At 45.2% G+C, this 15,334-nt stretch overlaps 1 protein-coding gene across 1 annotated transcript in view; it reads right to left on the bottom strand.

Annotated features, from left to right (window-relative positions):
• The window catches only part of LOC147901390 (uncharacterized), a 61,796-nt gene extending 48,183 nt beyond the window's left edge, over nucleotides 1-13,613 (bottom strand). Inside the window, exons 1-3 of the mRNA XM_087376065.1 lie at nucleotides 13,218-13,613; nucleotides 7,389-8,657; nucleotides 7,096-7,188 (exon numbers count right to left, since the gene is read on the bottom strand). Coding sequence (XP_087232191.1) covers nucleotides 7,096-7,188; nucleotides 7,389-8,627 — 1,332 coding nt within the window. The 5' untranslated portion in view covers nucleotides 8,628-8,657; nucleotides 13,218-13,613. The remainder of the gene's footprint in view (nucleotides 1-7,095; nucleotides 7,189-7,388; nucleotides 8,658-13,217) is intronic.
• Between the last annotated feature and the right edge of the window lie 1,721 nt (nucleotides 13,614-15,334).

Genomic DNA, 15,334 nt, shown 5'->3' with positions numbered 1-15,334 from the left:
CTACAACGGGCTTGATCTATGGCCCTCCTCAGGTGGTTTTACTTGTTACCCACATGGGGGGGGCACTAGTGTAGTAGATTACCTCGTGGGATCCTTTACCGCCATCTTTATGATGTCCCACACCAGCCTACTCCAGATCTCATACACACACCTCGCCCCACCACTTGCACGTTGTTCACCAGAGGGGGAGTCAAGGACGCGACATTGAAACTGCACAATGGCCGAGCTAAGGACCACGAGGGGCTATGCACTGAGTTTATCGCATATGGGATCGACACGTTAGCCCCAATCCTAGCAAAGCTATTCAATGACGATGTTTGCCTTGGCTTCCCCCGCACTTGGACACTCAACACCATCACCCCCATCCACAAGGTAGGGAATCCCATGGACCCAAGTAACTACATGACTATCATGATTGGACATGTGATGTCCAAGATCTATGCAGCAGTATTGGATGCGTCAGTCAGCCTGTTCGCAGAGATGAGAGAGCTCAGAGCAGAGGGTTAGGCCGGTTTCAGGTGAGACCATGGGACTATGGATCACATACTCACACTCAGGAGTGTCATAGAGGAGGCCAGATCACGGAAGGAGAGGGTATATTGCTGCTTTGTGGATTTCCGCAAAGCCTTTGACACAATACCTCGAGCTTAACTCATCACACACCTATAGGCACTGGGATAAGACCAAGAGATCATCTGGGCAGTCATGGCACTTTATGAGAGTCTCGAGTACCATAGGGGTCAAACAGGGTTGTCCCTTATCACCAACCCTGTTTGGTCTCTACATCGATGAGCTTGAGACTTTCATGGGGGCTACTTGAGGGACCGGTTGCTCACTTGCCGGGATCATCATCTGGATTCTTCTTTATGCAGATGACGTGGCACTCTTATCATCCACACCCGAGGGGCTCCAGGTGTACCACATCATATCATTCAGGCCGAGTTTGATGCTTCTCCACTCCAACTAGATGTAGCCTTTCAGACCATCACATATCTACACCGGGTTAGATCATATGGGGACTGCACATCAGGGAGACAGAGGTTGCCATGGTTGGCTCTCGATTCCTCCATGAGGTTGGCAGCAGAGGGAGACGAGCGAGGCTGGTATGCACGGACTCACAGATGGTTTGTGAGACTGGGGTTTCACATCGATAGGATACCTCCTTTTCAGTACAGTTTGAATGCCCCTCCGGTACTCCCACCCACCATCCCCATCGGTATGCAGAGGGAGATGAGCGAGGCTGGTATGCACGGACTCACAGATGGTTTGTGAGACTGGGGGTTTCACATCGATAGGATACCTCCTTTTCAATATAGTTTGGATGCCCTTCCGGTACTCCCACCCACCATCCCGATCGAGCCACACACCAACCAGATCATTCGAGAGGATCTCCTGCAGCTACACACCTTTAGGACTTGGTTGGAGCCAAGGGAGCTTCCAGTGAAGCTGAGCTTCTACAGAGATCACTGTCTTCGTATTTCGGAGGAGGGATTCATCACGCCACCGGGGTACACTGAGCTTCACATGCCTCACTCACTATGAATCTCCATCGGATAGTTTCGGATATCGTCACACTGCCTCTACATAGAGAGTGGCAGAGCAGAGGGGATTCCTAGGAAGCATCGCATATACACATTGTGCGACTGCCAGGAGGTTGAGTCCGAGGAGCATTTTATTTTCAGGTGCCCAGTGTACTACGAGATCCGAGGTTGCTACCACTGTCTCTTCACAGACGGCTTCGGGCTCCTTTCCATATTCCTCGCCTACCCAGATCAAAGATGCCTAGCGGCCTTCATTCATGAGGGGGTCCGACAGACAGAGTACAAACTCAGGCGATGGGGCTTGGCCACACCACCAGACACCTCTCAGAGCAGGATCACAGAGTTCTTCCCATTGAATATTATTGATTGTCCAGTCTCTAGACACAGACATGACAGAGACCCTGACCCGACGACCGTAGCACGACACAGGAGGCATCGAGGGGACACACAGATCACTCTAGGGGACCTCCTGTCATTGTTTAGACCCGGGGCACGTCCCACGGGAGTCACGATGGCTCTGGTCTTGCGTCGAGCCTCCTCGAGGAGACCGAGATGCACGGCACCCCTTGACAGACGCCAACGTCCAGCTATGCACCAGCCAGGGCGACATGACATACGGAGGATTCCGCTCCCGCTCCAGTCTTTTTTCTTTTCATTGTCACACTCAGATGTATTTAATTGTGTATGATCAAACTTAGGACTCAACACGAGTGATGATGCTCGTTTAGTAGCTCCACCCTTATTCTAATTTGTATCAGGTTTTCTTTCAGTCTCATAGACCCATCGGTCTTCCGAAGACTCTAAAAAAATTCTTTCTTTCTCCAATACTACTCTGCAAAGGAGACATGGCCACACAACTTGACAGCCCAAGTACCTAACAAAGATGCCCCTCTAAATCCAACATGAAGCATAGATCAATTTCCCAATCTGGGATGCCATCATCGGTGATCCAAAATCCACTGGATTTGATAAGTGGATCTCCTGCAATGCAGAATAAATACAAGTCTATCCTGAAGGAGGTTAGAGTCTTTGGAGTGGCATCCAAAAAAACAACACTGTCATCTACAAGCTCACTATCCAGAAACTCCTCATCCTACCTAAGGGAAAGTCTCAGGCCAATATATATGCCTGAGATCTCAAGAAGATGCTCATGGCTTCAGCCACAAATAAATGTAGAAAGGGGGCTAGAGGGCATCCCTCACGAACGGGTTTGAATCTAATCCAAGCACCTGAGAAACCAAAATGCAACAGAGTGTGTCATGTGCATGGACCGTATCTGACATGTGCTTTAGGCACATGGACTAGCTAAGGTAGCCTAGGGGCTAGGCAGGCGATTCTCAAGTTGAGTTGCAAGGGCAACGGACGAGTTAGGGTTTCTACTATTAGGAGCCCAGGGGTTCAGTTTTCAGCCATGCAAGTCTAAGCAAGCTTACCTCTTCCTTGCTGGTCTGGACCTTGGATCGTGTTGCGGACGCTTCTAACACAAGCCAAGGCCTAGTATAGATCCAAGACCCTTGAGGACACCACCTGGTGGTATGGGATGCCATATTGGTAGGGATCTAGTTGGGAGATGTGCTAGTGTGCAAGCAACTCAGCCTGTGGCTCGGAGAGGACATCCTAGTCCTCATCGTTGTTTTATGGTTGTGCAGGCCCGGGTTCTCAGGAGTGGTGGGGTCGTGTTAGTTGGTATCAGAGCCAACTCTTGAGGTACGAATCTCTATAGAGAGAAGGTGTGGACAAATTTTCCTCCAGATATGACTCAAATTCGAAATTTGTTGTGGTACCCTGCAAGAGCTTGTGAATTCGCTAGTTAGGGCTATGAATTCGTCATGATTGGGATGGAGAGAATTCATGAAGATGGTGCATGTTTAGATCACTAAAGAAGAATAGGAGAGATAGACTAGCAGTTATTAGGGTTTCCTATTTGAGTTGGTGGAGAGTTAATTCTGTAGAGGACTGTGCAGATGATTAGGGTAGGGCCTGTCTGACCTATGCTGCTGCCATCCTGTCTGCCTCAAATTTTTCTTGTTCTTGTTGAACCCATTGCTTCAAGGCTTGGTAGCGCGTCTTTTCAGTTTCAGCATTGGGGTATGCTTCCTTGGCTCCTTGGGTGGCACTTTCTGTGGATGTGCTAGACAGTGTTGTGGGATTGGCATGGCTTGATTTGCCAAAGGGCTCTTTGCTTTTTGAGCGGAAAGGAGTTTTTGCCGTGCTACTTCTTTCTGTTGTCTTGTTATGATCAAGACCGGGGCTGTGATGCCACACTGTGATTTTCCACACTTATCATCCCCAGGGGTACTTCGGGTTTTACTTCCATGGTTGGCTGAGGCTTTGTTCTTAGTGGGCAATCCATGCAAGCATGCCCAACAAATCCCTAGGACAAGCTGGGCGTGGCAGCGAATTTGCTGGCTGAGGATTTAGGGGAGGTGCTACAAGGAAAGGGGAGAAGGAGAAGTGCGGTGGAAGCTGTCCAAGACCAAGACCTGGCTGTTCCAATTTGAGTTGGTGGAGAGTTAAGTCTGCAAAGGACTGTGCGGATGATTAGGGTAGGGGCCTGTTACGAATCCCTAGGACAAGCCGGGCGTGGCAGCAAATTTTCTGGCTGATGGATTCAGGTTAGGGGAGGCACTACAAGGAAAGGGGAGGAGGAGAAGTGCGGTGGAAGCTGTCCAAGACCAAGACCTGTGGCTGAACGAGATTTGGTGTGCCTTGCAACCCTAAAAGCAAATTGAATGGTGGCTAAATCAAGATAGCTTCTCGAAAGCCCCACTTTCCAAAAGCAAGGATTTACCACAGCCTATAAAACTTTCAGCCCATCCTTCTCCAGCATCATAATTTCGCCCAGTATTGGCACAGCATGGTCTCATGATCAGCCTGTCCTTCATCGATTTCCATCAGCCACAACGACACCCTGCCAGCTCCATAACCGAATCAATTCCCCCCATCTCCTTTATCAGCCCTGCTGATTTGCTACTTTCTTCTTCTCTCTGGCAGCCCCTATTTCGCTGCTTGGTTGCCACCTCAATCCCCCCTGCTGTCTTCTCTTCCCTAGGCTGATTTTCCATTTTGAATTCAACCTCAGCCCCTTCTTTTCTCTGCCACGAAACCCTCATTGCTGATGCGACTGATCCTGGATATTCAAGTTCGAGATGACAAGGAACTTTATGATGATCTGGTTACCAAGGATGCTTTCAGCGACTTCATGACCACTCTTTATGCGAGGTTCACTCTGGTTACTTCGAATCATTCGGAGTTGACTGACTTCAAGTGATTCAAACTCCTGTTACTCGAGCAGCACAACACTCACGTGGATGCTTTAACTTCAATGTTGGTGGGTCCGAATATTACACTAGATCCCTATCTTGGAGATCAAAAATCCAGGATGAAGTAAGTGGTGGACACAAGTGGCAAGTGCACTTCCAGTTCCACCCGTATTCTGCTGATAAGAAAATTCAAGTTGCAGCAGGGTATTTATCTGTAAAAGCATGACTCTTGGACCGAATTTGAAGAAGTCTTCAGGAAAGAATTCTTGAAGAAAGAGGAGGATAAAGATATTGTAGGGAAATTCAAAGCCCTAGACATGTCCAAACAAAATCTCACCTTCAGTTACCTAATTCATATAAATTGCACGTCAAGAACAAGTGCACTTCTTTGCAAGAGGCCATGAAACGCGTGTATCCATGCTGACACAATGGCCACGACAAAGGGTGCATCCACCTCAGATACCAGTGGGAAGAACAAGTGGAAGTTCTTCCAACCTTCTACTGGCACTGAGGGCAAGTCTTTGGACAACCCCTCCAAGAAGAAACCGAGGACCATATTGGCCACCTCAAGATCATCTTACTTCTTTAAGACAGCGTCATCTATATGCCAAGATGAGTAAATGTGACTTCTTCATGAAGGAGATCATTTACTTAGGACGCAAGATTTCTAGGGAAGGTATTAGCATTGATCTCGATCGTATTCAAAAGGTTTCAGGTTGGCCAGTACTCAGACTGTGAGACAACTTCGTTCTTTCTTAGGGTATACTGTCTTTCTCGGGAAGTCCGTCTGAAATTATTCCAAGATCAAAATTCCTTTGACCAATGTATTGAAATGTCGTGGACGTAAGTCCAATCAGCCTAATCTCTTGGCATGACGATTTGAACAAGGCTTTTGACACATTGAAACTCTGTGTCAGGGAAGCACCTGTTCTTGCACTCTTGATCCTACCCGGCCTTATGTTTTAGAGGCCGATGCGAGTGATTATGCGATTTGGGCAAAATTATTCCAAGAGGATAGACCTGTAGCCTTTGAGAGTAAAAAGTTGGATGACACTCAATACTAATGGCCCACAATGGAAATAGAACTTTATGTTGTAGTGTATGCTCTCAAGGTTTGGACACACTACCTTTGTGGTTCTAAGTTTTTCATATTGACTGATCATCAGTCAATTAAGTAAGCGTGTGATGGTTGCGACTTGAGGGGAAGAAAGGCTAGATGGGCTCATGCAAGACTTTGATTTCAAAATACATTATTGTGAAGGTTCCTTAAATAGCGTTAGAAATAAGAAAGCTTTTGATGTTTGAAATTATATTGTAGAGGATGGATAAATGGATGGATGGTAGAAAGCAACCCAACATTAACTCCTTTCCTGTCTTAGATAGCCCCACTCGTCGTAGTAGCTTCCCCTCTTTTTTTCAAAAATAGAAATAACAATTTGGAAACCCACTTTTACAGGACCTACTGCCAAAGAAAAGGAGCTTATGGAGGAGGGCAAAGGGAAGAACATATGTGTACCACTAAGTTAAGCTGTAGGAAAACTGTGGGGCAAAGGTTACCATGAAGGAAGATAAAAATGTCACCAGTAATCTTGCATAGGAGGGGGCCTTTTACATAGAAGGCAGTTGGGACGTCTAAAAACCCTGGCGCAGTTTTATCAGTCTGCACTAGATTAAAGGACCTCTCTAAGAAGAAGCTGCATAAGGGCCGGGGTAAGGCCTCATGCAGGAAGGCAAGGCTAAAGTGGCAGGAACGGCTCACGTAATGAGCAATGAAGACGATAACCTCGTACAGCCTCAAACCTGCACAAGAAGGAGAAGAGATATGTGCAGTCTCAAAGCTTGTGGAGGGCAACTCAAGCTCATATAAGGATTACTGCAAGCAAAAGCAAGGAAGAAATGGTCCAAACAGGGAGAAAGGTGGGAAGCACCAGAGGGAAGGAAAGGAGGCTAGGAGGCCAGGGAGGCCCAGGAGCTCTTAGCTAGGTTAAATGCATCAGTTGTCTATTTATTCCGATATGTGCACACAAAGTACATCAAGATAAGTCTGCAGCAATGTTCACACACTTGTAACATATGCTGATAACATGCTCAGAACTAGAGAGTAGAGTTAATCGAATGAAGTCCTTACTAGCTATTCAACAGCATCCTCCATGGAGGGAACTTTAAAAATATAAAATGAAGAAACTCTGAGGAAAATACTAGCAGATAATGGATGATTTCGAAAATTGCAGCACATTGTTTAAAGGATCTGTAGAGGAAACCTCTGTTCAGAAGGATGATCTGCTCCATACCTTGGGAAGTATTATCCGGCCAAGGTTCCCCACATCGCTAGGTCTCAATTGCTTTCGAAGAAGAAATTGTAGATTCTTCTCTAAACATTTGTTCTGCATGCACATGTCTGCACTCAAATAAGCACATAATCATACTAATTTATCTTGTATCAGAAATTATGCATATCACACGAAAAATGGACATTGTCCCTGTGCAACAAGGGAGCATTCAAGACTTCATCAAACATCTGCTAAACCTGACATTCATATCAAAATTGAACCTTAGTGTACATAGCAGAAATCTCTATACTGACCTGTACCTTCGATGGACTATCCCATGCAGGACACCATGCCAAAGGTCGTGGTGAAGCGCCAACCATTGTGTAACTGCGACCCAGATTCATAGACTGCCGCCGTTGTCGTTGCATTCGCCTCTTGCATGCTCCACGGACTGGACGCTCATCAGGATGCAAGTACAGGCCCGTATTATTCATGGAGGTCCTTTTCCAAGATTCCTGATGAAATTCTGCCAAGGCCTGAACACTTTCGTCTTTTGATGAAGGATTGCAGTCGCTGAGATTATCAAATCTGTTTTGTTGAACGCAAATTGGGGACGACAGACAACCTTCATTGAAATCATTGAAGCCCAAAGAAGGCATAAGATCGCCTTGGATATCAAGGATTGCTGAAGCTCCAAAGTCCAAGTGACCTATCCTAGAATTAGCCTTCGGAGTGGCAGGTTCACGAGGGAACTGTTGAGGGACCCCCTTCTCTGGGATATTAAAAGGGGTTGAGCACATATGAGGGAAGTTTGGTGATGTATAAGGGACAATTGCTGACAGCGCACAGGAGTCAACTTGATGTGACAAAGTAAATTCTTTTAGTTCTTCTGCAGATTTTTGGATTCTTTTTGCAAAGGAGATCTGTGCATTCTCTGGCCCATGATCTTCAAGTTGTGGGATGTCACGATCTAAGGAACAAAATGTTTCAAGAAGGTTAGCAAACTCCAAGAAGTCAAAACTAAACCTCTTGGCCATGGACTGAACAGAAACCCAGAAGCTATCTTCAAATCCGTTTGACAAAAATGAATCTTGTGTAAGATTCTGCTCAAGCTCTGCAATCACTGATTTGAGTAGCTCAGACAACCCTTTGATCTGACTTGCAAGGTCTTCTTTCTCTCCGTGCATAGACGCTAAGCAAGTCTCCATTTTTCTCATTTCTGATAGTAAGACTTTGTACTTTCTGCTTTTCTCTGACCATGAGAGGAGTTGCTGGTTTGAATTCTCCTGTTCCCCAGTTCTAAATCTTTTGCATTTTGGTACTACGCCAGAAGCATTATTGTCAGACATTTTGTAGGAAGAAATTTCAGGAACATATGAGAATGGCATGAAGCCTCCCCTATGTACAGGACCCTTCCCCATTTCCATTTCTCTATGCTGCAATTCTCCTGGATTGCTTGTGTTTAGCCAATCTGTGAGGATAGTAACACTGGAGTTGTTACTCATTGACACGCCTGAAGCTGATTCACTTAGGTTGGAGTGCCACAGGTCCATACTGCATGAGTTCTGAGCCTACTTAGATATCTACACATACAGAACAAAGGGAACAGATATTCACAAAATTAGAATGCCGTGTTGTAGGATATATCAGATTTCAATTCAGAAGGACAGTTCATAATTCGTTGATAGTATAAAACAAGCTGGTCAACAGCCACATAGCATTCACCAAGGAGCATCATCTAGGAAGATGGGCATAATCACTAATGACCCAAACAAAGAATCCTCTGAAGCATGGCATACACCCCTGCAAACATAGGGGGGGAAAATCCCATGACAAATCTATTGAATGAAAGAGCCAACCGGATTGAATGGGACCATAGCTCAACCTGCAAAGTATCAAAAGAAAAGAAAACACCAGAAGCCCTCACTTGAAAGTACAATGTTCCATAACCCAACGGAGACATAAAAATGACAAGAGGGCTTCAGCTACAAACCCGTCAGGTGGCACAAATGTAAAGCTTCACAAAGGGCAAGCATGGTATGCAGTGTGTAACGCTACTGAAAAATTCTCCCAAATGGGTTTTCACGGCCTACTATACCAGAACAAAGGCCTAAGGAATTACATGCAGAAGAAACGTATTCTTGTACCAACTCCTTAAACAGAAGTGACAGTGGCCATGAAAAGCCCAAAATAAGCATCCTGAAGTGAAAAAACAACAAAAGTGGCAAGAACACATTAAAGACAGAAAAACCTGGACTACTGCAAATAAGCCAGCAGCAACAGCTGGCGCTGCAAGACGTCCAGTAAGGGCCGGGAGTGCTCCCCCATGATTCCCTGCTTCACAATGCTTTCTCGGATGCATCAAAAGTCTTAGAATAGAAAGCTTCCCAAAGGGCAATCATGGTATGCTGTGTGTAGCCCTACTGAAATTTTTTCAATAGGGCTTTTCATAAGTATCAGAACAAAGGCCTAAATAATTACAAATAGAAGAATCTTATTCTGGCCAGGAAAAGCCCGAATAAGCATCCTGAACATTAAAAACGAACACGTTGAAAATGAAAAAGCCTGCGCTATTGCAAATAAGCATGCAGCAAGAGCTGATGCTGCAAGACCTCCAGTAAGGTAAGAATACTCCTCCAGATAGGAATAGGAGCCAGGGCCACACCCATGAGACGTACTGCTTCAGAACATCCAAATTTGATCACTTGATTCACATGATAAAGGGAAGTAGCTTCTCGAATCGATGTTACATCACATTGCAGAAAATATTGCAAGCCCAAATTCACAAGCCAAGTTTTCTAGAAACCCCAGGCCCACACAGATAAACACAACCATTTGAACACATAATTTGGCATAATATGTTTTGAGAAGTTGAAGTATATTTTCTGGCCTAATCAGATCATCAATAACCAAAATACCATCAACCTACAAAAAGCAAAGCAAAGTCACTTCTTGCCAGTTGTTCAAATCAGCTGTGAGAATGCTCAATCTTATCATTGGCATAGTATGTCTCGTGTCCCCGAAATGCTCCTATTATATTGTACCACATTTCCACCTACAGTCTATGACCTCAAGAACAGGAGGTCTGCTCGAAAATGTTGATTCACACCGGTGGCCATGGGCCATGGACACAGTTGATTGGAAACCCTAGTTCCTAGTTTCCTGCAATAGACCTCCAACTTCCTTCTTTCAAATCTAGATAAAATTTTACCTGAGAGATTATGATGCAGAGTCTTCAGAATAGTGGCATTGGAGTGGGATATATATTCTCTGGCCTAATCAGATCGTCAATGACCAAAATACCGAGTTTTTGAATGTAGTTCGCACAGCTTGATCAAAAAGAGCGCAAAGTAATTGATTTTTGGCCAGCAAGGCAAAATTTCTGAGCCGATAAGATAAATACGTCTCCCATACATCTTGTGTTTTCACCAGCTCTCCAAATCTTTCTCATCTCAATCCCGGTTTCTTAGACGTCTGGCCTCCAGCTAGAAACACAAAAACGTCTTTGTTGGTACCATAAATTGAAGGATGATTTCGTTCATTCTCTCTCCGAATGGGCTATCACACGGAGGATCAGTTTTCTCCATTCTCACAGAATAGCAAATCGAAGGATAGGAGAAATGTACATATCTAATAGCGCAGACATAGAAAACAGACTATCGACCTACAAAAAGCAAAGCAAAGTCACTTCTTGTGAGTTGTTCAAATCAGCTGTGAGAATGCTCAATCTTATCATTGGCATAGTATGTCTCGTGTCCCCGAAATGCTCCTATTATATTGTGCCACATTTCCGCCTACAGTCTATGACCTCAAGAACAAGAGGTCTGCCCGAAAATGTTGATTCACACCGGTGGCCATGGGCCATGGACACAGTTGATTGGAAACCCTAGTTCCTAATCTCCTGCAATAGACCTCCAACTTCCTTCTTTTCAATCTAGATAAAATTTTACCTAAGATATTATGATGCACAGTCTCCAGAATAGAGGCGTTGGAGTGGGATGTAGGCCACCTAGGGCTTAGATAAGGCCATGGAGAGTAACAAAACATCCCAAATGGGCGAGCTAAAAGATGCAAGAGAAGCCTGGAAAGTAGCAGGAATGACAGCAATTGGCGAGAAAGGGAAGGAGTCCCTCCTCTACTTTGAGGAGCATCCATAGTAGCCACCTTTCTTTGGCATTCTCCCAAGCAAATTCTTTTGACTGAGGCTGGAAAGACTTGCAATGTGTGGCTGTGAAATGTATGTGAACAAAAAGGTTGTACATGTATGCTGAGCATGAGCCCGCATAAGGCCAAATAATGTGTGGCATTATACAGGCACACAAGAAGGGAACCAACTACAGGCCGGGTCTACAGTAATCTGCTCCACATCTAGCAGACCAGGGTCGTCCAAGGCCCAATGGACAGACCTGCGTAAACCTGGTTCGTCTGCTCCAAGGTCCAATCGGCCTTTTTATTCTTTTTTGTTTTTTTAGAAGCGGGGGGTGAGTCACCATTGAAGCCTAAAGAAGGTGTAAAGGATATCAACTGACCTGGGGTTGAAAATGTCGAATCAAAGGGCTCGACCTCATAGCAACGAATTCCATAGAGTGCCACCCCAATTGATAATGATCAGTTATCAACAGCGATTAAAATCAGCTGAGTGCAAGCCCAGAGACAATGCTTTGCATCAATTGAGTGAGAATAACATTGCAACGCACTGTAGGTGTGTGTCTTCTGTAAAGATGTGCCCATTGCTCGCCTGCAATGTTGAGTAAGCCAAGGGCTTAACGAAACTTTCTCCCAGTGATGATGGCAATGTAGCTCCTTCTGAATGATCCCCTGATTGATTCATCAAGGACGACTGCTAGGATGATGAAATTTAAAACACTCTGAGGAATCTGCAAACTCTTGTCCTAGAATAAATCGATGACCCCTCACTTACCACAACAGCCAATAACAAAGATCACGTGCCAGTACAGATTGTCTAGCTTCGTAAACTCATATATGCAATAAGGTGTAAAATCAGGCTGCAAAACAAATACAGAAGAGGGGAGCTTCATTGACAGCTTACAAGAGGCTTTCCTATCTTGACTGTTCTCTGTACAAAAACCTATAGAGCTTTCCTATTGAAGCAATACTTTTATGTGGTCGTTGACTATAGCCTAAGGCAAATAATTGCAAATATAGACATAGCGAAAGGCTTTGTCTTTTCAAGATATTCATGTAGTTGTTAATGGAAGGTTAGCTAATATAACTTAGAACGTAGCAATAAAGAGGGCAGCAGATAATTGTTTCCCAACACAAAGAAACCTTTATAGAAGTTTTTCCATGAAGAAGCAACCAAGAAGTCATGCTCTGAAAAATTAAGCCGAAGAACGGTACAAAAGAGTGTTAGGGGAAATGCATGTTTAAATGAACTGTTCCAAGCAAAAGAGACCTCGTAATATTGGCCTTCATGAGGCTAATGTTAGATTACATCTTAGTAGCTAATAATCATTCTAAATGGAAGGTAAATATGGATAACAAAGGGTCACCCGAAGAGATAGCGTTCCTTAGGTAGTGACACTCTTTATTCTCTTTCTGGTTCTCCCATTCTATGGAGATCTGTATGTTAGAAAACGAAAATTCTTGTGAGTGAGTGCACGCTATCAAAACGCTACTCACCCAAAGAATGAAGAGAGACATGATTTCCGCATCGTCCACTGTAAGAACGGGTCTAAAACTGGATACAAATCTCTCCAAAGGCTTGTCTCTAAATCTTCGCTGGAGGTGCCTAAAGCATACGAGGTTGTAATGAGAACATTCACGAAGGTTCAAGAAGAGAGAGAGAGAGAGAGAGAGACAGACAGATTGTATAAGGAGGAAACAATTCTTATAACAGCGGACACAAAATTACAAGCTACTATCTGAATCGTACTATGCAACACGATGCTTAGTTATTTAGCCAACCAAAGGGACCTCTCTCTCTCTCTCTCTCTCTCTCTCTCTCTCTCTCTCACACACACACACACACGCATACAGGTTGGGAGAGAACATACGGACAGCGTAAATTGGAAAAGGAGACAAAGAATTAGGGAGAAGAATAAGACGCTAACGATACTTCATGGCAGCAGGCAATGCAGGAACTCGGGAATTCCATTTGTAGCGGGATGACGGGCCGCTACCTTTCTGAGAGAGGCAAGCCTGCGAAACGAGAGAGCTATGGCAGTGGAAACTCGTCGCAATGTCTGGAAATTCACCAAATCGGGGGTGCATGGGAAGGCGCAGGTAAGGTGGAAGGGGGAGCTCGCTCATGGACGTGCTGCGCTTGTAGTGGTGGTAGTTGTCGTCGTTCTCGTCGTGGTCCTGGTCCGTGAGGGCATCGAAGCAGGAGGAGGAGCATTGAATTGAAAGAGTGAAGTGGGGTGACGGAACTGAGAGAGAGACAGACAGAGATACTGGTGTGTTTGGCACGCTCCAACGCTTTTAAAATAGAGACGAGAGAAGAACCCGACGTGATGATGAATGAAAAAGATGAGCACAAACACACACACACACACACGCACGCACACACGCGCAGAGAGAAAAGAGAGAGAGAGAGAGAGAGAGAGAGACAACGTCGTCCACCACCTTTTGTTACCGTTCACCCCTTTTTTCCCCCTTTTCCCCTTCCCTAAAATGGTTACCTCCCCTTTTTTGCCATTCCTATCCCTTTCCTCCTCGCCCAAGAAATGCACACGCAAATTATATAATTCTCTCATATTTTTCACGGTTTTTCGTGAGAATTCGTATAACTAAATTTGCCTTAACTTTTGCACATTTTACAAAATTTAGATCATGGAAATGTTGCAAGCTCTTCCATCCTCCATTCAGAGCTTCAAGGATCTTTTTTACTTACCTCCAAAGAGGCTTGCCCAAAGTAAAAAGATACTTACCGCCCTGTTTAGGAGCCTGCTTTGTCTCTTTTACAATTTACGATGAAATTTCCTCTCTTTTTCTAACCCAAAAAAGAAAAGTTACTAATTCATCAAAAATAGTTTACACCCATCGCCCCCCCACCCCCTGCTTGAAATATGTCCGAAATTCATCCGACCATCTCTCCCTCATCCAAGAGAGGTCTCCATGCTCCACACCTCAATGCTCTTTCTCCCTCGCCCTTCTCGTTGCTCTTGTGAGATTCTGCCAGAGGTGTTATGTCATGAGGTATAGGAAATAGGTCCGAAAAATGGCACTCAGTTGGAAATACGCTGGAAATAAGACGTGCGATTTTGATGTTCTTCCCCTCCATGATATAAGGCCGTAAGAGACTACCCCCATACCCTTCGATAGCACTTTGCATTGAATGGGGCCCATCCCCACTGCACACAATTCAAGGGTACTGCTCATCTTCAAGAAAAGGCTCTATATGCCATCGAGGATGAAGCAAGTGACATGCCAATCACCAAAAACACCACATTCACCTATAGCACCTTACTCTCAATACTTTGCATCCTAGAGGTATGGGGACAGGGTGCCTTCCCACCTACTCTCACTACTTTGCATCCTACTCTTACTACTTTGCATCCCACTGACAACACCCTACTCTCACTACTCTGTATCCTCATAGGAAAGGGTAGGGGGGAAGCCTCTAATGCCTTAAAGATGGCACTACCACCTAGGTGGCCACATGCGTCCCGACCCTCTTCCTTCTAAGGGCCTCCCTTTCCTAGTGTGGTGAGGGAGCTCCGACAAGGGGGGTGGGGGTAGGGACGAAGGGGGTTTATGTGGGAGAGGAGAGCACTCACACGAAGGGATAGGAGACACCAAAAAGTGGTGGAGCAAAAGCTACTCCAGCTTATTCCTCTATCATATAAATATAAGTATACATGGGCACTGTACAAGTGGGTGGGCACACTGCCCTTTACCCCAACAACCTCCCACTTAAAGGTAGTGTGCCTTTAAGGGAGTATGGTACACATATAATACAATCAGCCATAGGCTGAAAAACAAGATGACCAGACCGTCATCCTATGCCCATCGGCACTTTACAATGTGCAAAGTGCATAGAGGATAAGCTGCTAGCAGACATCAGGCTTGCAGGATAGAAAATGACAAGCTGTAGATGCCTGTCAACCAAGATCTCATGCCAGATCTCACTGGGAGAGTGAACTCTCACCACCACGTGCTCCTGTGCTAAGTCCATAGCACTCGAACTATCACTGTGCAGAGAAAATGTCTCTATACCACCTGTGACCATAAGCACATAACCTACAATAGACCTCTGCTGGTCTACCCAACCTGCATCACCTGCATGCTGCTCCTG

This window comes from Dipteris shenzhenensis, chromosome 6, assembly GCF_047967505.1.
Source record: "Dipteris shenzhenensis isolate YYH24624 ecotype China chromosome 6, Dip_SZ_1.0, whole genome shotgun sequence".
In the NCBI taxonomy this organism is placed as follows: domain Eukaryota; kingdom Viridiplantae; phylum Streptophyta; class Polypodiopsida; order Gleicheniales; family Dipteridaceae; genus Dipteris; species Dipteris shenzhenensis.
The sequence above is the reverse complement of the archived record's forward strand: the minus strand, read 5'-3'. Positions and strand labels throughout refer to the sequence as shown.